Source organism: Phalacrocorax aristotelis, chromosome 2 (assembly GCF_949628215.1).
Source record: "Phalacrocorax aristotelis chromosome 2, bGulAri2.1, whole genome shotgun sequence".
NCBI lineage: Eukaryota > Metazoa > Chordata > Aves > Suliformes > Phalacrocoracidae > Phalacrocorax > Phalacrocorax aristotelis.
In genome coordinates this window covers 21,914,274-21,939,810 of record NC_134277.1, presented here as the reverse complement: position 1 = coordinate 21,939,810, position 25,537 = coordinate 21,914,274, and the positions used below count along the sequence as shown (strand labels likewise).

The window sequence follows — 25,537 nt, the reverse complement described above, 5'->3', positions numbered from 1 at the left end:
TGTATTTTAATGTTGCAGAATAATTCTAGATCAAGAAACACGCTCTAAATCCTCAAGTCCATTTGATTCTGAAAATGGTCACACCAATCATCAGACCTGTTTCTAAAATGCACAACTGACTGTGATATTTAATAGTTTGGAACCTTTTCCCAGAGTCCTCTCACAGGGGTACTCCTTGCTCTCACTCAGCAATTGTGTAGCTGCCTCTGCTTTATAGCTAAGGAAAAGACCTTTAGAAGCCAAAGAAGAGTTTGTGATGCTATTTGATTCATGTCTACAACAGCATTTGTATAATTTTGTTGATTAATTACTTTTCCAAAGTCTCCTGAAACATCAGAGGCAGATCTAAAAGTGGGAAGTTAACAGAGATCGCCTGAATTCAGTCAGTGTCCTAATCACTAGAACTTCTCTCTTATCATAAAACTGCTTTCATGCATAACACAAGGATTAGCCAACATATGTGCATGAAAAATGCCGCTGTGGAAGTGGAGTCCAGTTTTCCTGGCTAATTGGCTGGGAATCATTTTGTCCATTCACTTTGAGTAATAACTAAAATTGGTGAAGTCATTGGTTTATCCTCAACACTTACATGGGCATATTTCTGTAATAAAGTTTAAGGCCATTTAACTTGCTCTGGGGCAAAGGGTGATTTTTTTTTCCTCATTAGGTACCACATACTAATTATGTCAGTACATAATGCACAGAGAATCACAGCATCAGCCAGACAGAATCCTTTCCATTACCATTTAAGGTATGTTCATTATAGCCTTTTACATATAAAAGCTGTGATGATAATTTACTTCTTGCTGTATTTTCAGGTTATTACACAAGTATTCCTGGAAGCTGTAACTTCGAAACACAAGATCAAGAATGGACCACTGTGTGTGGATTAACACAAGACCCTAGTGATGATTTTGACTGGAATATTAGCAACAGTGTTGTCACAGGACAAACGGGCCCTGATACTGACCATACACCAGGTATTGGCATGTGTCCTATATCACTTCTGGGAAAAATAAATATCAACTGAATTTTTAAAAAAAATCCCATAGATTATTGCCATGACACCAGCATATCTCACTGTGATCAGCTGAGCTTATTGTATCTGCAGACAAATAATAATGAGCAATTAGCACAGTTCACAAAGCAGTTCCAACAAGCATTTGAAATGTTCACTTTTATATTAAAATTACAATAGAGGATATGTATAACAAAAAAACCCATGCAAAAATATATTAAATGTTTTAGCATATTGAGTCTTCTCATTTATACTATCTGGTAACTTCAAGTCTGTCTGAACACAAAACCAAACAGCCTGGCATAGTAGCCTATTATCAACTTTTTAAATCGTTGCTTCAGCAGCACTTTTATAGATTGCTCTTTTCTGAGTGGTCCGGATTATATCGTTCTTTATATTCTACTTCAGCTTGATGCATTTGTTAAGTCATTTCCTAGACAATGAGCTGCTAAAGATAATGTAAAGATACTAATTAATCATCACACCTGGAACATGACAGACTTTCTAAAGCAGTACAACATGCCTGTACAAATGTAGTAACTGTCTCCATGTCTGCAATGATATTATTAATAAAGGGTCTATTTGAAAACTTTTAAAGAACTACAGTTATGAAAATGTTAATACAATAAAAGAGGATATATTTGACAATAATCATGGACCACTAAGATATTCCATCAGGTGTTGCTCAGAAATGCAGTGACAGTGAATCCATGCACTGCTGAATGGCTGAAAACATTTGGTTAAACAAAGGTGCAAATAATAGTCTAGCCATCCATTTCTCTTAGGTCACCTGAGTGCAAAGTGTAGAGCTTGTATTAAGCAGCACCTTGACTGAGACCATCCAGTAACCCTGACTGCACTGTAGTCAATCTCTGGATAACCTTATTGCATTGTAGACATTTTTTATAGGCAACTCCATGAAAGTATCAGCTTTGTGTTTCCAATATCAGCTTGCACCCAGACAAAACAACATTAGGACATCTTGCTAATCTCTAGCTAACTCATGTTTTCCTGAGAACCCAGCTTAATCTGTTCTCTTTCCCTCTTCCAGTCACCAGCTCTGCATTTTTCTCACCAATCACTAGTATTTTATTCATTCCTTATAGAAGTCACTGGATTAAAATGAAATCTGTGTATGAAACCTTGTGTGTCAGGCCCTAATACTCATGGTTTCTGCAAGTGTAACTGCAGTATTAATAGAAAACATTGGACCGATACTTGTAGAAGATAGTAATCTGACTAATAGGAATGGAGAAAAAGCAGAGGCATTCAGTGTGTTTTTTGCTTCTATCTTTAATAACACTGATAGACCTTGGGCTGCCCAGTCACCTGAGTCAGAGGACCACAAGTGTGGGAACAGTGGCTTTCCATTTGTGGACACTGAAATTGTAAGGGACCAGCTGTGTCAGCTGAATGTTCACAAGTCCATGGGGCTTGATGGGATTCTTCCCAGAGTACTGAAGGAGCTAGAGGATGTTATGGCAGGACCCCTCCTGATCATCTACCAAAGGTCTTGGGAGTCTGGGGAGGCCCCTGCTGACTGGAAGCTAGCCAGCACTACTCTTGTCTACAGAAAGGGTGTGAGGGAAGGCCCAGGGAACTGCGGACCTGTTAGTCTAACCACAGTTACTGGAAAATTATGGAGATTATACCGTGCAGTGTTGAAAGACATTTAAAGACTATGCAATCACCAGAGACTGTCAACATGAGTTCACAAAGGGAAAGTTCTGTTTAACTAATTTGATCTCTTTCTATGATAAGGTTATCCACCTAGTGGAGGAAGGGAACACAGTAGATGTTTTTTTCAATTTTAGTAAGACTTTTGATACTTTCCCTCACAGCATCCTTCTGGACAAGTTGTCCCACTGTGGGATGAGAGGGTTCATGGTGTGCTGGGTGAAGAACTGGTTGAAGGGCAGAGCTCAAAGGGTTGTAGTGAATGGGGCTATATCTGGCTGGTGGCTGGTCACCAGCAGCGCTCCTCAGGGTTCAATTCTAGGGCCAGTTCTGTTAAATATATTTATCAGGATTAGTATGCACTATTAGCAAGTTTGCTGATGATACCAAACAGGGAGGTGCTGTTGACTCTCTTGAGGGACAGCAGGCCTTGCAGAAAGATCTATATAGATTGGAGCATTGGCTTATGGTTAATGAGATGAAATTTAACTAGTTGAAATGCCAGATTCTGCACCTAGGACAGAGTAATGCTAAGCACAAGTATAAACTGGGAGAGGACTGGTTGGAGAGCAGCCCTGTGGAAAGGGACCTGGGGGTGCTGGTCGACAGCAGGCTAAATACCTCAACAACGTGCCCTGGCAGCCGAGAGGGCAAACCGCATCCTGGTGTGCATCAAACACAGTGTAACCGGCCAGTCAAAAGAGGTGATTATCCTTCTGTATTCAGCATCAGTGTGGCCTCACCTTGAGCACTGTGTGCAGTTCTGGGCCCCACAGTTTAAGAAGGATGTGAAAGTCCTTGAATGTGTCCAGAGGAGGGCAACAAAGCTGGTGAAAGTGCTGGAAAGAATGGCCTATGAGGAGAAGCCAGTTTGAAGGGAAGGAGGCTCTCTACAGCTCTCTACAGCTTCCTGAGGAGGGCAAGTGGAGAGGGAGGAGCTGATCTCTTCTCCCTCGTATCCAGTGATAGGACATGTGGGAATGGTTCACAGCTGTGACAGGGGAGGTTTAGACTAGACATTAGGAAGCATTTCTTTACCAAGAGGGTGGTCAAACACTGGAACAGGCCTCCTATAGAGGTGGTCAATGCCCCAAGCCTGCCACTGTTTAAGAGACATTTGGACAATGCCCTTAATAACACATTTTAACTTGGTCAGCCCTGAATTGGTCAGGCAGTTGGACTAGCTGATCCTTGTAGGTCTCTTCCAACTCAAATAGTCTATTCTGTTCTATTCTGATAACAAATTTCTGCTATAAAGAGAGTCTGGTTCTCTTCTCCTCGTCAAAATTTTGAATAATCTACTTTTTCTGGAGTGTGGTACCATCCTAATGAATTCTAGAAAAACATGCAATCGTACGCTGGCCCTTAAAGAATGGCTGAGAAGTGTGTATGTGTGTGAAATGCTTGAAGTTCCTGCCTAAGTTCTGGGTTTAACTTACCTCCCTGACATTGGCTTACCAGAAACCTTAATACAGAAGTCTTTCCCTAGATGCCCCTGTAGGATTTTGCTGATAGACTACTACCAGCATGTCTACTGATGGTTAAGTGAATGAAATATATTGATAGACAATTACAGTTATGTAGACAGAAAACATATATACACACACATATATATGTGTATAACATATTTACATTTATATACATATAATATAATATCTTATATAGATTACATAATATAATAAATCTGGATGGAATATTAATTTCCATTATAAATGTACCAGTCTGTAGTTGAGAAGTGCTTAGCTTTCCTTTCCAGATTTTAATGGTTAGAAACCCTATTTTAATTTCCATCTAACTGGCAAAGAATAGTTAGTATTCAATGTAGAAGTATTACAATCTCTACTAAGTATTACAGTCGCTACTGTTTTTCTGTTGAATTTGTAAGCAGCATGATGTCCAGGTTTTGTCTTTCTTTTGGTGTTTTATGTTTTCAAAATCAATAGAGACATCTTATCAGTGGGTGGCTGTAGCCATTTCTGCCCTCATTTATCCTCCCTTTAACTTTAGAGGATTCTGTACCTGCTGCAGGAACTGCTCACCTGATTATGAGGGAACTGCTTATCTGCCACCAATCACAGTTTTTCATTTTAGAGAAAGCAGACATCCATACTAGTTTGTGTTGCTATTGCAGGCTGTAAATGTGGAAGTTCATTCCTCTTGGAAAGGGACAAAACAGACAGGTAGAGGTAGAATCTATTGCAGCTGTCCCAGACAAGCTATTCCTTGCAAGTCAGTAGTCTGACTTACTTTCTTGCTGTTCCTTTGATGCAGTGTGATGACAAAACAACCAGTAGCCCTTGGCTCTTCTAGGAGATTTTGTGTGCTTTTCTATTTTGGTTTCTCTCATTTAATTGGTTCTTGTTTGCTTCTGTGAAATTACCCAGCAATTGTAAGAAAAACGAAGTTAATAAAAAGTGAAGAAAAAGGAAAACAAAATTAGAGCAAATGTGTTCATTTGTTCAGATTAGAGCAAACTATGTTTCACCCATTTAACATTACACAATCTGACCAGTGTGTAGCTTATGCAGGTCTCAAATGTAAAAATATCCCTTTCCACACATTTCCTTCTCAAATGTTTCTTTCTTGCTCAAAAACAAGACACTTTCAACCTCTCACCACTGCATCCATGAGATATTTAAATATTCAGAGGATGTAGCTAATCAAGTGCAGAACATTTCAACCTCAAAAACTTCAGCCAAATGCAAAACGAAACTAATTTAACTTTTTATATATATCATATATCATTTTGCCATTTATCTTATATCATGTATCAAGGAGCCAGGCACCTTGGTCTTCCAGTTTGCTGGTCAGTATGCAACTATATGGGACCATTCTATTTATGAAGAATGTAGTATATCCATGTCATTATAATCTTTTAAGTAGTTTTTTCTCTCCTGAGAAAATTTACATGGTTCTTGAAAAAGCTTGAGGCATAACATGATATCCAGATACCTCACCTGAAAAATATAATCTCAGATAAGATTGCTTCAAAGACAGCAAGATAAACTGAGAACATTTCCTTAAAAGCCATTACAATTTACAAATAGTCCAAATTCTGGGTTTCCTTTGACTGAGATCAATACTGAATAATTCTCACTCTGAACAAATGATCATGTGCAGGTCTGTTAGAATGGGACATTGGAGAGCAGTTTGAAAGCCCATTACATAGCTTCACTTTATGAGTGAAAGGCCTAAAACCACAATCAATTTTAGGTAGAGATAACTGCAGCTCACTTCAGATGGGAAATAATTTTTGATATTTTCACACCAGTCCAAGCGGGTTTGACTCTTGAAGTAACACAGCAATGAGCAGCTTCCTCGTTTTACTTTCTTAAAATCTGATTTTGCCACCTTACTAATAAGAAGTGCTGGATTGTATCTCATATTGATCTTACAGCTGAAAAAAAATTCTTATTTTTGTTTTATCATGATTTTTTTTTTGGTGATGGCAAAGTTCTAAGAGAAGGAAATAATTTGCCTCCTATATATTATAATGAGGCTGACAGGTGGGGGGCTTTCATCAGTCTGCCAGAAAATTTAGCAGTCATGCCTTAGCATACGATGCTTATGCCATTTTAATAATTTGTTAATATAGGGAAAACTTAAATTTAGAAATTAAGTTGAATACATCATTATCCAGTTTGTTTTACAAATATTTCTTTCCTTTCTAGAATAATAATTAGTTCACTGAACATTTCTTCTGTGCACCTGCCTCAAGACCATCACAATTGCTGATCTCCTTTCAATCATACTTTCTTAAAAGTTACATCCCATAGAGATGTATAAATTATATAACTTATTTTTCACAAATTTGCATTGTTGAATTATTTTACCTCAGTACAGAATGAGATTTGAGAAACTTTAATTTACAAAGCATATAAAACTACACTCCTAGATTCAGCTGAAGAATACAGGAGCTTGTATATGAGGGGTGGGTATACAGAGTGGGTTTGAAGGCACCGACTTTATTTTTAATGATTTGAGAATGTATTGCCATAAGAAAGGGAAGATGATAGAGTGCAGATACACAATTTGCAGAAGATCATCCATAACTTAATACAAAATCTCCTTCCACATGAATAGCCACCATCTTCTTTACAAAATGTTCATTAATATTTCTTAATGAAACTAGGCAAAAAATTGTCCTAATTATCAGGGAATCAATCTTTTCAGATATATCGCTTGTTAATCAGTCGTTTACAGAGAGGCTTAGAAGTGCTCACATGGGGCTGGCTGGACTACTATTATGATTCTGATCATGTTTTATGTCTTGTGTCTCTTAAAAGTTAAGATACATTCCTTAGATTAAAAATTCTGAACTTTTTTCTCCTGAGAAGACTGTGTGACCTTCAAGAGTGTCAACTGCAAAAAAAATAACGTTTCTCCTATCTGAATAACTGAGGTATTTCAAAGGTTTGAAAATAGAGTTTTGAGAGAGCTCACTTTAAAAGTTCTTGCTGAAATGAAACTTAGTAAGCAGCCTTACTAATTTTGTTGAATACCTTACCAATGTGTTTCATCATTTCATACATTTATGTAAGTAAAAGACACATAGGACTGATTGGCTGACTTTCTGAATACTATTTAAGAAAAGCTGGGTGGTTTGGGACAGTAAGGTTTGGAGTTCATATGCAGAAGTTCCTACTTGTTGACTTCTGCAAGTGTTGGAGATGTGGTATAGTGGAGGGATCACAGAATCACAGAATCACAGAATCCCAGGTTGGAAGGGAACTCAGGGATCATCTAGTCCAACCTTTCTAGGAAGAGCACAGTCTACACAAGATGGCCCAGCACCCTGTCCAGACGACTCTTGAAAGCGTCCAGCGTGGCCGAGTCAACCACTTCCCTGGGGAGATTATTCCAATGGTTGACTGTCCTCACTGTGAAAAATTTTCCTCTGGTGTCCAATCAGAATCTCCCCAAGAGCAACTTGTGTCCATTCCCTCTTGTCCTCTCCACGTGACTCGTGTAAAAAGGGAGTCTCCATCTTCTTTGTAGCTACCCCTTAAGTACTGGTACACGGTGATGAGATCCCCTCTAATCCTGCTTTTCTCAAGGCTGAACACACCCAGTTCTCCCAGCCTATCCTCATACGGCAGGCTTCCCAGTCCTTTGATCATCTTGGTGGCCCTTCTCTGGACCCCTTCCAGCCTGACCACATCCTTTTTGTATAGAGGAGACCAGTTTACAAGGTACTGTTTTGCTCAGTTTACAGATAGGACTGAAGGTATGTTTGCATATACACAGTTTTTCTAGTTTATATTTGTATTTCATGGAATCCTTGAGATCAGCTTCCCAGATGACCCAAAGGTGTGGTATGTGTGACCCCTGCAGAGGACAGCACACAAGCACACCAAGCCATGGCTCTACATTAGCTCTGTAATACAGGTAGGACACTCATGCCTCTCATGAGCTCGAATGTCCCTTCCACAAGAGTAATGCAAGGATGTTTACCAGGCGGACTGTCCTGCATTTTGGAGTACAGACTGTCTGTATGGCCATACTGGAGCATATACCACCACAGGAGAACTGTCTGAAGGGGACAGCTTGATCATAGTGCCCTCGATGCGCCTTAGTTTAGATTATAAATGTCTCTCTACTTTCCTATTTTGACAGCAAAGCTGTTTGGTCAGTAAATCTACATTTAAAAGCCATACCAGCTGGCCAGACCCAGTCTTGGTGAGCTCAGAGCTTCAGCAGCCACTTGCAGTGGTCATTGTCATGTGGGTGAACATGACTTGTGCATTTGATCCATTGATGCTTACTGTAACACTGTTGCAGCTACCCTCTACTTGACCCTCACCAAATAGCAGAATGTGTCCCTTTTAAGCTGCACCCCTTTTAAGCAGGTTATAACACCACCCTCAGCCAACGCAACTCAAAAAACAAGACACAGTTACAATAGTGAAAGGGATTTGGACAGGAATGAACTTACCTTACATAAAATATGCTACCTGACACACCTTCCTAGCCCTTCCCAACCCCAGTGAATTTATTCACTGCTTCCCATCAGCAGGTGGGTGTTCAGCCAGCTCCAGGAAAGTAGGGCTCCATCATGCATAACAGTTACTTGGGAAAACAAATGCCATCACTCTGAATGTTCCATGGTTTCTTCTTCTTTCCCCAGCTTTATATACTGAACATGACATCATATGGTATCAAATATCCCTTTGGTCAGTTGGGGTCAGCTGTCCCAGCTGTGTCCCCTCCCAGCTTCTTGTGCACCTGGCAGAGCACGGGGAGCTGAAAAAGTCCTTGACTAGTGTAAGCACTACTTAGGAACAACTAAAACATCTCCACATTATCAACACTGGTTTCAGCACAAATCCAAAACACAGTTCCATACTAGCTACTATGAAGAAAATTAACTCTATCCCAGCTGAAACTAGGACAACCTTTGAGATAGTTAACCATTCTACAGTTATTCTGGCTGCAGCTAAGGCATCACTTCTATACTAGATTAGGAAGAGCACACTGTGCTTTACCTACCACCATAGCACATGGTCAGTGAAGTTACAGGGAGACCAAATCTGGAAAGATATCAGATCCCCATTCCCAATGAAAACTGAAGAAAGCACTCGAACACAAAGACAAAAACTTGACCTGTTTATAATGAAAGGGAATTCAGTCTTTTACATCAAGAACAAGAACTCAGCCATGGCGTTGAATCTTTCTTTGGAGTAGTTCAACTACTCCAAAACAACGACCAACTCATCTCTGATCTTCAGGTGTTGCTTCTTTTGGATTTAGGAAGAAGTTGTCTGCTAAGGTCTTCTGTGTATTGTTGCTCAGGACAAAAAAAGAAGGATGCCCTTCTTTTCGTGAAAAATCTCTGCTCTTCAGCACAGAAGGTTCTCTCCATGCAGGAACAAACCTTGTTTTTACCAGCATTTTACCATTAGCAGGTGGAATTAAAGTGGTAACAAAGAATGGGCTACTGCTAGTTAATTAAAATAAACAAACCCTAAATCAGCAGCATGATTTGCCTATACAACCACATGCTTTTGGTGGTACATGTTGATTTTATGTGATAGGCCCCTTTTGGGGTGTAAGAGGACAGCATCTTTTTCTGCTTGGAACTGAATGATGAATTCTCTTTTATGCTACTTTGTGGTCCTTCAGCAGCAGCTCAACAAGAGTAAATGCGGATAACTTGGCCCACTAACAACCCTCAGGGCTTCAGTGTGTTCCCTAGTGCCATGCTGCATGACAGGGAATCATTCTGGGTAAGAGCTATCAGCAAAGGTATTCCAGAATCCTGCAATGTCAACCCTCAATCCTTTGAATCTGTGAGTGAGTGTTCGTGTTTATAACATGTTTTAAATTTGTTATTCAAATATGAATCAAGTATTTACACAAGGATAAAAAAGGCAGAGTGAGCTTGGAGGAAGGTTATATCAATATCATATGTAGGAACCAGAAATATACAAAGTATTAACATGGAAGACCTCTGTACAACCAAGGCAGGGTATACGTGTATGTGGTAAAAGATACTGGTATCTGTGTGTGTAAAAATGCTTATGCTCTGAAGCATAAAGCAGTATTGAAAAACTACAAATGTTTTTATCTTTTTATTAAGGTAAAGGACAGCATTTTTTATATGTAAACTCATCTACTCAGAAGGAAGGAAACAGAGCGAGGATAATTACTACCATACCCTTCCCAGCTAGCCCTGGTGTCTGTAGGGTTCGCTTCTGGTACTGGATGTTTGCTTCTAGGCAAACAGGAGTCTTAAAGGTAAGATAAAATGCACTTCTACTACATCATGACATAGTAATATTTGTTTTAGAGGTGTTTGCATTTCTGTGTCTAAAATGAGCAAAATCTTAGAGCTTCTATTAGCAGTACTTCATCATAACTTCACTGTGGTTACACCTACATACAAAATTTTTGCCAACAAGGTCAAGTGACAATTCTGTTTTAGTTTTAATTCCACTTGAAGTCCTTTTGCTACATATGTAAAAATTAAAATTGCATGTTTGACTACCATACTTAAACCTACCAAACATCAACAGAGTTGTTCTCTGCACAATTCACTTTTTAACATAGGGGCAGTTGCCAATGTTTAGGACAAAAACAAGATGTGATTTTTAAAAAAGGTTTTAAACATATTAATGTCACCATGTATGTAGGGGGTTTGATTAAAATAACTGTAAATAAAGCATTTAACCATATTAGCAATTTTAGCTCAAGCTTCCATGAAAATGTCTTCTTGCTTCCCCAAGCACCATTAATGGGCACACTTTTAGTTGTTAATTAGCCTAGTAAAAGTCCAAGCAGTGATGTGAACCCTTGGCAAACAACCCATTTCATGTGGCTCACTGAGAAAACATGTAACACAGTGGTTTTTTTAGAGGTCCGAGCAAGACTTTTGCCTATGGCAGTTTGATAAATTTTGAAAATACAGTTTATGTCAGTTTTACTATGTCAGTGTAACAGAATACAAAAATTTACATTTACTATCAAACTCCTGAACTTAATTAGTCTGTTAAAAGTGAGGAAGAATGGGACCTGGAATTAAGTCAGGAAGTTTTGACCATTGTTTTTCTATTTATTCTGTTTGTCTTTGGTCTGGTTCTCCACTGTAAAGGAAAATCATAGCACCATTCCATGGGACTGTAGTGCAATTCAGGCTGGAAAGGCCTCAGGAAGTCTGTAGTCCAACCTCCTGCTCCAAGCAGGGTCAGCTACAAGAGCACATTAGGTGGCTCAGGAATTTAGCCAGTCTTGAAAACTTTCATAAATAGAGACTACTCAACCTCTCTGGGCAACCTCTGCCACTGCTTGACTGTCCAGCATGAAAAGGCTTCTCCTTATATCTAGCCAAAAAATAATGTTGCCTTTCATTCCACCTTTTGTCTATCTTCTTTTATGAAATATTTTCAGGATGGGTTTTGCATTTCAGTTTTATCTCTAGCACCATAGATACTCTGGGTATTTTTATAAACTTAATTAATAATAACAAAGAAAAAAAGCTGTATGATGTGAAGTTAGTATAAGCAGCAGATACTTCTGCTTTTCAAAATAATTTTGAATGAGTTTCAGATTACATTTTTTTAACATTTCTTTCTATTCAGTGAATAAATTGCTCAAAATATATTCTTCCCAAAGATGCTTCAGTTATTTGAGTTTTTAAAAAGTGCTTATATTTCAATCTTGTAATTTTATTACCTGAATATAGCTTTTAAAATACTCCACCATATAGTCAAACCTATTCTTCCCAGTTGACATTATTTATCCTTCTACATACACAAGTTTTGCACATTAAGATTCAGAAAACAAAACAGTAGGTAGAAGTCGAGAGCACTTTCAGATTAAACTGAAGTAAAAAGCAAACGGCAATTGCTTTTTAGATCTGTTGGTAACTGAAATACAGTGAGATTATCTACTTGTTTAAATTCAAGTATCCCAGTCATTACAGCACGCAAGAATGCAGACAAGATTTTTTTGAAGGAGCTTCTGAAATTTTTCAAGGATCACAGAACACTTAGAATTAGTGAATAAGTAGATGTGTGTGGCCTACATGTGAGTTAGTAGGCAGACAGCCAAACAGAGCCTGCTTTTTAATATTTTTTTTTGCATTTCAAACAGACTAGTTTAATTAACTCTCATTACTTTCAATTTCATAAAGAGATCCATAAAGAAATGTCTTACTCCCACATATAAATAAGGTTCCCTGTTTATGGCTTTGCAACATGTACTCTTTACATAGAAACATATAACAATATTTGTAACAGATTGAAGTATTCAGCAAGGAATTATCATCCCGGTTTACCCTTATGGACATTTTGCTTTTTTCTATCAAACTAATAATCTATTTTAACATCAACTGCTGCTGTTATTACATCAAGAATATAAATTAACAGTAACCATTGAAGTGAAAGAAAAAAAAGAAACCTAAAAGAACAAAAAAGAGAAACAACAAAATCAACAGCCCAAGACTTCAAAAGCAACAGCTCAGTGAAGATTTTTGTTCAGGTTGCACTGAAGGTGAAAAAAGTCAAACTGTAATAGGAAGTCTGAATAATGTGTTAGAATATAATATCATCGGTACAAAAGCTGATGTTATAGCTATTATCTGAAATACAGCTATCTGGCCAAGTCTGAATTAAAAAAAAAAAAAAAGACTGCAGAGGTAGAACATACTGATAAGTGTGATTAAAATGACATACAGGGGATCTGTAAAAAAGAAAGATAAAAATGAAAGAAGTCTTATATAGGAAGTAGATGTGGTAAAACTACACAAAATAATGAGAAGTTATGGGAGTAATCTTATCTCTACCCAGAAAAGGAACTAGTCACTGAGAATAGAGAAAAAAAAGGATTAAAAGTGCTTCTTTTTTGTATTTGCAATGCACATTTCAGTTGCAGAATTCTATTGTCATAAACTCTATAATTTGTTCACAGGGCAACCAAAAGCATACACTACTAGTATCTTTAAAAAAGACACAATGTTTACAGCAACTCTTGCATTAACATGGAATGGATGCTATTTAAAATAGATTTGAATAATGCTGCTTCAGGACATCAGTCAACTGTTAGCCAAAGCCAACAGGAGAAAAAAGTTGCTTCATAATGATTAGATACAAAACCACTAGCTTTCCTTAGGAGTACGCAGTAACAGACTTTGAGAGGTAAGTTATTTAGCACTAAATCTAAATACATGACTGGTCTAGTATTTCAATTAATATACTCTGAACAAGAACAGCTCCTAATATAAACAATTTTAACTGCATTATTCTGCAAATGTAAATTTAAAAAAGACATCTCTATATTTTTATAACTATTCGGTTACATTTAATGGGGCAGGGGAGAAGTTTCAGCAGTGATTTTCACATCTGTTTCATTTCAATGGGGATCCTATTGGTCATCTGTCAAAGAGATAGAAAACATTCAGCTTTCATTAAGCTTCAGCATTCTGTCTCTGTTTACTTCAGGAGTTTGCCATACAATTTAGAATTAAAACTAAAATTAATTCCTGATGTGATAGAATAATTCTAATATATCAGTTTTCTGCCTTGGTATTTGTTGACACTAACAGAACTAAGGTATAGCAAATTTTGGTATAGGTCAGGTCAATTTTACTAAAAATGACTAAGTTTTTCATTATTTTAAACTCATGTTTGAAGAAATAACTAGAAAACAGGTAGAAAACTTTTTAAAGAGTTTATTGTGACAGTGAATTGTGATACAATTTTGCTAATCTGATTTGCGAGCTTTAAAGAAACAATTTCAGTTTGCCTCTGGTGTAGCTTCATCCCCTGGAAGATGCGCAATTATGACTGCCAAGGAACGTGAGTTCAAAGGCATAGTCTTAAGAGCAGAAAACATAGTATCATCATTCACTGGAGTCAGCGGGAAGTTTCCTCAGCTGGCACAAGCCTCTGGTGCCTAGTAAAGTGAAAATACAGGTTGTGTTTCACAAGATTTTCTTGCTCCCTTGGCTGGTGATTAAAGATTGTATGTTGGGAATGATGGGAGAACACACCTCTTATTATGCACCCTTCAGATCTGCATTGGCTTCTTGGTTATTAGTCAGTTAATTAACCTTCCAAATGGAACATAGTACCTTCCAGCATGCCAACTGCTGGAGTCAGGAAAGATCAGGAAGATAATATGTTATCTTGAAAAGTCAGCATGAGGTACAGAGTAGCCACATGAGTTGTAACTGCTGATGACTAAGTAGAAAATAACAGTTTATGTTTCACGACCTTCAAAAGTACACGCACTTTCCCCATCCCCAAAATGAAATACAAGTTGAACAAAGGATTCAGCAGAGTCTAACACACAGGACATGCTGTGAAGAATTAGAACTGAGTCATGATTTTAAGGCAGGGAAATGGGATTAGCTAAAGAATGCTGTTCACATATGGACTACAAATGAACCAGCTGGCAAAGGCACCTTGGAGAAAGACCAAGAAGCAAGCATAAAAGCTTCACTCACGCATTCATCTCATGCAGATTGTCACACTAAACTCTTCTTAAAATCACTGTGAAGTGTGTATTGGGTATCTTCCCTCCTGAGCTTTTCACTCTGCAGTGAACAAAGTGATAGCTCTATCTCTGTTGGTTCCATTCTTTGTGATTTCAATCGTGTGTGTGTGATCTAGCAATGGTGTCAACACAGAATTAGGAATAGACAGATATAATGACTAGTTAGTAGAATGCATACTTATTACTTTTAAATTAAAATGAAGGGATTTAGCTCACAACTAGACCGGTATTAGCTGGAGAATGATCTCCCAGACTGATAGATAGAGTTGTTCAATGGGGCTTTGCTACTGTTTTGGTTTGGTTTTTTTCGGGTTTTTTTGTTTGGTTTTTTTTTTTTTTCATTATGTGCCATAAAGTGGGATTCATCTTGCTAGCTTTTTCCTCTTTCACATATTAAATTATTTCCACTACCAGGCTAGCTTGTACACAATTCACAGGATGCTGTGTGGGGAGGTATTGGAGTCTCTGGGGGCACTAAGTACCACACAGCTGTAGCTCTCCAGGGCTCTATACATACAGAGACCCAGAAGATGCTTCAGTTGCATGGGTAACCTCAGCAAAGAATACAGTATTACATCTTATAATTGTTTCTTCACTTTCTGCAGGCAAAATCTCTGAGAGAATAAGATCTGTATCCTCAGCTGAAGGAACAGATTCTTTGGGCTTCCTATTTTTCTGAACTCCATTGTAATCTCATTTAACTTAGCATATATTTTAAATTAGGCATTATTATTTTAGAAATTTCAGTTAAAATTTTTTGAAGATCCATAAGAACACAGACCCTTTCCTGACTTAGTTATAGATAGATAAAAACTTGGAGAAGTGAAGTAAAAGTATTCAGGGGTACTTTGGCAGAAATTGGGACTGAAGGATTTCCTCAGAAATGCACATGAGAAATGAAGCAGAGCTGGGAGCTCACCTGGGATTTCCAATGTACAGGTTTAGAGATTTACACTAAATGCTATCAGTTTCCACAGGTTACCTATGCACTTGTTAATAGAAACCATACAACAGATTTAAACTTTAGTCAAACCTAACTGAAGAAGATACAGCCACAGAAATTAAAAAAAACATCAACTCATCCATAATAATGACTTATCTGCATGCCCTTTCTCTATGGTAAATAAGTTAAATCTCAAAGAAAAGACAGACAAAACATATAAAATTACCTTACCTCTATAAGAACAGAAGCTGATGTCATCAAAATGTTACATTTTAGACCCAGTTTGACTTGCTGCCACCCCAGAGCCATTGGCCAGCATATATACTGCAAGTTTCACGATGGATTGTTTTTACTGAGCTTGAGCTGCACGGTTGGTCTGTATGTGCACAGAATGACTTCACACTCCATCTGAGACCAGCTTGTTATGGTCATGATGTGGTTTCTCTGTACATAGACAGAACTGCTCAAGCAGGCAGCATGCTTTGAAAATTTTACCATGGAAAACTTCTCCCACTAACCCCACAAAAAGGAATGGAAAAAATAATCTGATTTTTTAACAATGGGCCAGTCTTTAACTCTCCTGTTAAAAAAGATACTAGTATTGTTTTCAAATGCTTTTGATTCTTCCCCTTTCCCCAACAGAGTTATTTGCACAGCTGTTAGACTTTTCAATGAGATATATTGAAAGTGAGATTATCCCAATATTAACCTTCAAAAAGTAGAAAATACCACTGCATGATACATTAAAGGCTAAAATCATACTAACACTCTTATGTGCTGTAAAATTCTAGATCACTGAGGTCATTATATTTCATGATTGGTAAAACAGTGAATGGTTCCAGTGACACATACAGGTGTTATAACAGTCCTGACCTCACATGTAGAGTTGCTCTAATTCAAGGTTTCAACTTACTAAGGCCTTAGAGACTTATAATATGATTACACACATTTTTTCTTTTTTTTTTTATGGGTTAAATCAGCTATTTCTTCTCAACACCTGCCCTTTTAGCCCTGCAAGATGCATGCTTTTAAGAAGACAATGACACTGGATAGTGCTGTTACACAGTCCTGTAACTGAACATCTAAATTAGGACCTGATTTGGATTATTGTATGTCAGTCTTCTTGATGGTCTTCTCCTTCAAAAATGAAATAACTTACAAGAGTGTCCAAGCATCAGAGATATTTTAATCAATACATCAACTTCTACACTGTATGTGGCTCTCAGTGCCATTTGGGGTTTTAGCTTATTTTTCCCACCAGGTTGACTGGGAGAGGAAAAGGTATGTAGTTATACAGATCGTTAGTATGGGTTTAAGTTTATAACTTTCTTGGGTCTCAGGTTTTGTGTTCCATCACTAAACTGGGGCACTCAGGTGGGAACATGAACCCATGGGTCATTGGGAAATTAGTCTAAAGTCTTAAGAAAAGGATGGTGTTGAAAGTGATGAGGAGGGGATAATGACTAAAATATTCAGTCCCTTAAAGAACTATCTGGAATGGCTAGAGTATGCTTGCTTTCACTACTAGCATCCTTCTTTATTATTTCTAATCTGGTTTAGATTGTATAAGGATTTTGGACACTTGAGTGGGAAGAGCAACTACATGCATAATCTCCAGACTTTCTTGTGTTTGGCATGAATTCCTTGGTTGTTTTTTAATTGTGAATTCATTCATTGTCATTCTTATTGCTTTCACTATTTGATGACTTTGTTTTTTATTTATGGTTTTGCTAAATACGCTTGACCTAATGTACTGTGACTGCCTGAAACACTGTATTATAAATTGCTTGTGCTGGACAATAGACTTAACTGCCTAGATGCTAAGTGTTTTACTTATATCTCAAATCTTCACCCAGTCTATCAACTATCAACTATAAGCACATCAACTTTTAGAGATGAAAGCATATTTTCAAGATCCTGCTCAGTCTTTTCTTCATTTGGATGAATTTGGAGTTGGGTCTTTAATCTTTAGCTTCCACAAATCAGGCCAAAACTGTCTGTAGTTTTCCATTTAGTGATTGTATTAGCAGTTCTTTTCATTTTCTTTTCTTTTCATAGTAGCTTTTGAATCAGCTGAACTAGCATTAGAAAAAGTATTCAGTAACATTTGGTCATCACCAATAAGGTGTGGGTTTGAACCATATACAAAAGGTCTGGTACTACCCAGACAGGTAGATGCACTACTGGGCTTGGAGTATGTTACTCTAGCTGGCTGCTCTCCTCTGTTGCTTAATGCTGATTCAGTTGCATCTCTTTGGTTTTATTGTCAACAGGTATACACAGTTGAAGAACACGGGATGGTTATTCTTATGTGGTCTTCTAGTAGAAATGAAGAAAACAAATGGATGTATGCAAATGTGGTCCTCACCAGTAACAGACCTTTCAGAGTTGCCTTCGAAGCTGAAGTAGGGTGGAGTGAACCCACAGAATTTGCTCTTGATGATATTTCTTTCACCCCAGAATGCATAGATGGAGGTATGCTATTACACAAATATTTACGATACATGTTTTCTTTTCAGAGAGCAGGGGGAAATTGTACGATGTCATATTTCAATGTATATAACAGTTACAAAATACGGAATTTTTTCTTTTGAAATTATTGCAATACTGCTTTTACTTCATTCCAAAAATACAGAAAAGGAATGCGTGCAGCAAAATAATGCAAAGAACTACATGTTTTTCAAGGGATAGAAAAATATATAAAGGAAAGAAAGATAAAATTTATCATATATAACCCATATGGCAAATTTTTAACCAGTGCATTTTTGCCTGAAGGAAAGGAGCCTTTATAACTATCAGAGGGATTCCTATCTATTTGTTGGTTCAGTGTAATATCTGAATAAAGATATTTTCCCATGGATTGTGGAAGACAGTTTTGTGTTATAACTGGCAGTTGAACATATGAGCAATTATAGTAACTCAGAATATTAATGTCATTGAGGGCCTGTTAGAGTTTTTATAAACTATGTTGAGAGAGATCTACCATCACTCAACTGGATTGGTTTTCTCCTGTATGAAAACAGTCAGAGAAGGCCTGCTTTGGGGGTGGAAGAGTTTTACAAGTATCAAAGTGGTCCACAATTATTTAAAAAACAAAATGGTTAGTTCTTTTATCCTTGCTCTCTTCATAAAATGTCTCAGCAGTACAGTAAAATTACCAGGCTCTTTGAGAATTTACAATCTCACTTCTGCTCCACAAGCTAAGTGACTTGAACTGTGTTAAAAAAAAAAAAAGAGTTAAATTTAATGCCTTATAATGCCACATTTATTCTGTAAGAAAGGTGGTGGTTTACTCTGCAAAAGAAATATAGCATACGATACAGTATCAGAAGAAAAAATTTAAGTATGTGTGCAAATACAGATTCTCTAGGAATATTGGCCATTCCTTACTTTAAAAAGTCAAGAGGGGAAGAAAACCAAAGAAAAATAGAACTGTTTGTGTAGGTCTTCATTCATAAAGACCAACTAGGAATTGTTATGGTTAAATAAATGCCAATTCATGCTATTGGATGCTATAAAAATGTTTTTTAATAATATTTCTTTCTATTTATACAGCTTTTATTGTTCAGATAAGACAGCCTGTGTATGAATTAGTTGTCATGCTGTCCAAGAAACTGCCTGATGAGGAGCAATATACTCATGAGAGTTGCTGGTTAATGAGAATTAACCACATGATGATTAATGCTTAACATGAAATATATGTTCAAGCAGGTGGCATTTGCTCAATCTCAAGCTGAACAAGTTTTGTTTATTTTCTCTGAATAATGTCACCAATAGGCTCAGACAAATACTGTTTTGGAATGTTCTTTAATGAGCTGCAGATCATGTACATAAGCACTTGTTCTACCCTTATATTAATCATCTTTGTTAACCATACCTGAAGAATTATGTAGGCAGTTTCATGAATAATATACCATTATATAAAGGGAAATTTTCAAATTATATATTTTAAGTACCTTGTAGTTAACTGGAGGATCTTGGTCTATATTCCAACAATGTATATAAATCCATTTTCTACTTTTAATGGAACTTATACTTTGGTAATTTATTATGAACAAGCATGACTTCAGAGAAAGGAAAAAAATTTCCATGGAAAGTTTATGTTAAGGTATCCTGAAATAGATAACTATAGAAATAAGGTAGTTTTTATAAAGTAACATTTTCTAATCAGCCTATTTTTCTCCAGAGATCTTCCAGTTCTAGAATACTTCAAAGTGTCTAACTTCTAACATACTCTGTCCATCTTATAGGTATAGTATACCATAAGGAAAGCCTTAAGAAACATTTTTAGAGTTATATTGGTTACCCACGGTTTGTTGGATAAGTCAAAAACTCATACCTTATCTACATGCAATCACCTAAAAATAAGTCAGACAGTCTTAGTTGGTTATCTAGGCTCTTTGCCCACTTGCATAAGAGACAGACATCTTCAGGAATCAATTTATATTCCTTCGTATAGTAAGCTGGCGATCAGCCTGGAATTAGTTCTTACAAGCTGCAGTACTTACATGATGGATATAGTAGCTTATATTGCTCTACTCTTTATTATATCATTGTTGTCTTGACTGAAGAAGAAACAGACTTTTTCTTGGACAGTTGACATGTTTAACTTAAATGCAGAATACTTGTCTTTGTATTCACTTGAATACTCCAGACAATTCGTACATATTTTTACTGTGATCTCTAGAGGTTTGGGAAGGGTCCGTACATGAATTCTTTACTAAACATTGTTCTTTATAAGTAAATTCTTTATGCTCTTGCAAGAGTGGCATAAATTATATTACCCTAAAAGCAGCCTAGGCAAGTCTTTTGGTATGGCAGATAATGGACAGCTAAGTAAATGTATTAGAATGAAAGAAGAACATAATAAATTCTGCCTTCCCCCGGTCTATCCTAATCTGTGTTAATCTGCTTCAGAGACTTTCTGAAGCTCTGAAGGTCATGCTTTCTGATAGCTCTCAGTTGATTTTTCTTCTATTAATTAACCCATTCTTCCTGAATATACAGAAAATTTTATTTATTATTGGAAAATCATTTTTCATTTAGTTGTTATTGGAAAAACATCAGTTGGCCAACTTGGTTGCAGGAAGTCTTTTTCATGTTTTTTAATTCCTGTCACATTGCATCCTTCTCCCATGGTCTGCTGTAGATCATGCTCCACTCATTTAAATCCATTACTTGGAATTCAAGTACAGAGAATTCTATCTTTACCACTTTTTTTTCTTTATGCCTCCATTCATAACCTTTAGCTTGCATTAAATGTGCCATCCTAGATCTATCCTCCCCAATCCTGATGCCTCCACAGTTCCAAATTCTACTAACCCATCTCTTGTCACTCACTTAATCAGGCATCCAATTTCAGTCATCCTATTTTCACATTCCCCATACACTTTTTGTCTCCACCAGCCACTCCACAGTTGTATGTGCACCTTGATAATTCTTCCAGTTTCTCCTATCATCCATCCCCCTCTCCCAGTTTTATAGACATTTTTACTGTTGTCCCAGGTGTGTATTTAAAAAAAATTGTCTAATGGAAGGAAATCTCTTAATGAGTTTGTAATTTGATATATAATCTCCTATCCAGGCAAAAAAATACCTAGATGCTGTTACTTAAGTGTGCACTGACTTTCTGTTTTTCCATGGTTTTTTACTGTCCTGGAAAGAGTCCTATCGTAACAATTCTTGCTGGCCAGGTAGGCCAAATCTGTGCTTGTGAAGAGGCAAGGGAACTACACAAAATCTGTATTATAAAATAAACTGCAGCAGTTTAGGAGGAAGAACATGTCTCTGACTTTTTACTATTGCTCCTGACAAAGAGCAGCTACTTAGGAGGAGGTGCTATTTTTTTACTAATAATTGTTTCTGAGTAACCATTTACAAATTCAAATGGTAAAATCTGACGATATTACTTGCAAATAGTATGAAATCACTGCCCTGTAGATATTTGAGCAAGAACATTTTCCTTTAACAGAAACAGTGGGAAAGTTTAACTACTCCACTACCAGTTCTGCTTTGATCTTTTCTCATCATGTTTATTCAAAGACTTAGCTCAAAGAAAAGTGTAGTACCTGCAGTACAGGTTTTGTGCAATGCTCTTCCTTTCAGTAGGTAGCTTTGCTACTGCAGATATTTTCTCTCTCTGTATTATTATTTTTCAGCTTGCCTTTAATTACTTTTGGTTTCCTGAGGCAACATGTTCTAAAGAGAAGCAATCACAATTTAGCTGGTTGGGAGCTCTAAGCAATAAAACATTACTAGCAGCTCTAATTCAGCTGAGGTTTTTATTTGTTTTTAGATAGCCAGCCCTCATTAGCCAAGAAAGTTTCTACAGATGCAAGAATATTTCTGAACATTTAAACAAAGTGTAGTCAAGCTACTCCCTGGCCTACTGCAGCAGTAACTTCTAGGTGGTGCCCCATACATGGAGACAGCTGCCGTGCCAGCGATCAGTGGCAGTGGATCCAGCTTAGTTCAGAATCAACTGCTAAATGAGATGCACTTTTACTACCTTTCAAGGTCCTTTGTTTTCTCCTGATAAAGGGGTGTGAAGATTTTGTATTACAGGAATTAGTACATCTTAGGGACCAAATAATTTAGTTGTTACTCAGTTCTATCCATCTTCTTTAAACTTTTAACAAATATCTTGATTTTTTTTATTTACTATTTTTATTTAATATCTTATTTTTAAAAAATAAAAGTTAAAAAACCCTTTCCATTTCTAGTTTCAGATGGATCAAGAATACCAAAGTGTTGAATCAGATTTTGTATCACTAATAACTCTCATGATATTTTCTAGTTCGGCTGAAGTAGGAGGCATCACAGAAATTCTTAAAATTCTGCTTCTACTTAATTTAAACCCCAGCTTTAATCCAAAGATGTCTAACATCCAAACTTTCTCCTTATGTGCTATGTTTCATCACACACTTATTACTGGAGAAATAAACTGGATGGACAAACCGTGTAATTTAAATAGAGGTATTAGTTACATAACGCTTTTATCTCTTGGGAGTGTATTCTCAAGAAACAAATAAATAATAAATATATTTTGTGATCTTTTCCAGAGATCACCCAAGCAAAATATTTGTGCTTATGGAGATCTGCTGGAAGAAGGTACAAAGTCAGCACTGACTGCTACTCCAGCCCTTTCATGCTGGAGTTACCTGGTAGCCCCTCTTTAGCCACAGATTTTGTGAACTTATACTTCTAAATAGTACTGCTTTAAGTAATTGCTTTATGTTTTGGTTTATTCAAAAAGAATAACATTGACACTTTAAGATTTGGGCTGAATCTTGGGTATAAACAGGAGTGTCATGCAGCACCCTAAGCTCTAGAGTGTTTGAGAAACCAGTGTATGCTTTTCCACCATCAGTCATGCTTTCAGTGTTTATCACCAGTTCAGTATCAACATTGCTTAGTAAAATGATTATCAATTCAAAGAAAATAATCTACTCCACCTTTTCTTATCATTCTGTGGTTTTTAATTTCTTTTTTAGTCTCTTTGCTTTCATAGTTTACTTCCCACAGCTGCTCAGTGATATCTGAAGTGTTTTGCATCTTTTCTTGTTTTGTGAACTACTTTTTATCATCCTTCACCATTTTATTTTAAAGCCTTTTCTACTCTTGTGTTTCTCTTTTTCATCCATTCCTTTCTTGTTGCTTTACAAAACATTTTTTTAAAAAGTCTTTTTAGCTGACCAACTTAACACATGAGAAAGGACTGCCAGTGTTACAAATTTCCACCCACACCCTACTGCAGCTTCACTTTCACCTGGAAGATTTGTCTGCAGTAGAAAATACCGTTACCTAAGGATACATCAGCAATATAGGGGCAAATCAAATAACGCAAAACACTCAGCACAGAGAGGACATGTTGTCTCTTACACTGTGTCATCTGATCATGGTGGAATTGTGCAGAAACCAATGCTATTTCCCAAGACACTGTGGGCTGGTGTGTTTTTTTTTTATTGTCATAGTTCTTGACTTCACTGCACAGATTGCCAACAAAAGGGTCAGGCTTGCCATTTAAGTACCTAATTACAGTGAAATTTTCAATGGTTGTTGACAGATTTCACTTAGGTGAAAAGTTTGCTTTGACACGCTTCAACTCATTCAAGTCTTCCCATTGCCCTGTAGCAAAACACAAACTAGACCTGCTGTAAAGGTTTTAAATAATCCTTACATTGAGCAAGCTTTCAGTTGTCATGAAGAAACAAACAGAAGAAGCAAATCAGAATCGGTGAATTACAGGACTGGATTTGACTCTATGTTCAAGCCCAAGCCACCTAGTACTTTAAAGATTTTTTTTTTAAATGCAGACAAAGGCTTCCTACTATCCTAAAACCAAATATCCTCCAGAAATTTAATTAAAGTTCTTTGAGCATCGTAAGACAGTAAGGAGAGATAACCAGATCCATTCCTATAGATCATCTTTCCTAACTTTCTAGAACAGCTGATATTGCAAAGAGGTGCTGAAACAAAAGAAATTATATCTCAATCATGAAATTTAGGACAGATATACTCAGAACTTCAGGTCAGCCATAGTAAGTAAGGAAAAGGTCCAGCTAGCAATATACCCTGTCTCCAACAGTTATGGATGCCTGGGAAACGGTATAAGAAAAGGGGAATTACATGTACTGTTTTCCCCCCGATACTTTTCCCATTGCCAGCCATTTGTAATTCAGAGTCTTCCTGAGCCATACGTAGTCTCAGCATAGGGTCTTTTTTTCACTTGAACTTGTCAGATCCCCTTTTAACATCAGGGAAATGTTTAATATTTAGGAATTAAGTTAAATGCTGATGCTTGTATGAATTCAGGCTTATCTTCATGAACAGAAAAGCTGTTCAGTGCTTTCTCATTTAGGTCTTGAAAAGCATAAAATTTTTATTTAAAGTTGGTGTTTCACTCTTCTGTTTGGTGGGTGGGATTTCTTCAACACTTCTCCATATTGCAGTTTCTGATCTCACAAAAGATGTATGCCTGACAGACCCAGTCCTAAAGCTCTTTCAGAGCTAAACAATTTCCATTGATCTCCAAACAACAGCAGAATTAGGCTTTGCCTAATATCAATCTGCAATACCTTATCAAAAAGGCATGAAAGGTGCAGATTCAGGCACCAAGCCAAGAAGAAGGAGAGTCCCAAAGGGCCAGAACTCTCTTTGTTGAAGGTGGAAGGAAATGGACTTTAATCCCTGACATCTTCTAACACAAACTGTCTCAGATAAGTGTTTATAATTGAAACATAGCAGAATGAAGATTGTTCCTAAGACTTTTTCATCCCATAACTTAGTAATGGAATAGTGACTATAAAGACTGTTTCCATACAGCATAAATAGCATGAAGAAAGAGTCAAACAAAAAAATCTGTGTGGATAATGAGCTAATGGTCACTGGTTAAGGTTTTCAAAATCAACCATTAGCCTGAGCTACTATAATTTTAGATGCTTTCTTTAGGTATCTTAAAGGTATCTAATTTTCAGAAAACAGTGAGTAGCCATTCTTCAGAAGTCAATCCCCTTGTAATTTCAGATTAGAAAACACAGAGCAAAGGTAATATGCCTGGAAATGCTAATTTAATAAAATCTTGGCCAGTTGTTATATGTTTGTTTCTCTTTTATGTTGAAGACGTCTCCCTATTTTATCTCTGCTTCATGGAAGATATTTTTTGAATCCTGATTGTCTGCAAACTTTTCCTACTCTTCCTGCCACAGAATTCCATTTGCTTCACAACAGGATCTGTGTGTTTATGTACAGTGACATGATCTTTAATCGCATTATTGGATACCATTTCACTCAGAGCACCCTCTGCTTTTTCCAATACAGAGAAATCCTTGATGAGAGATAATTGAACATTTGGTTTTGTCTGTGCACATTGTTCAGATACACCTCTAAATGTAGAATTATTTATC

The 25,537-nt window shown here is 37.0% G+C and overlaps 1 protein-coding gene across 1 annotated transcript in view; it reads left to right on the top strand.

Moving 5' to 3' along the window:
* The window catches only part of MALRD1 (MAM and LDL receptor class A domain containing 1), a 282,805-nt gene that overhangs the window by 192,191 nt on the left and 65,077 nt on the right, over positions 1-25,537 (top strand). The window contains 3 exon segments of the mRNA XM_075082688.1: positions 819-980; positions 10,275-10,432; positions 17,906-18,107. Coding sequence (XP_074938789.1) covers positions 819-980; positions 10,275-10,432; positions 17,906-18,107 — 522 coding nt within the window.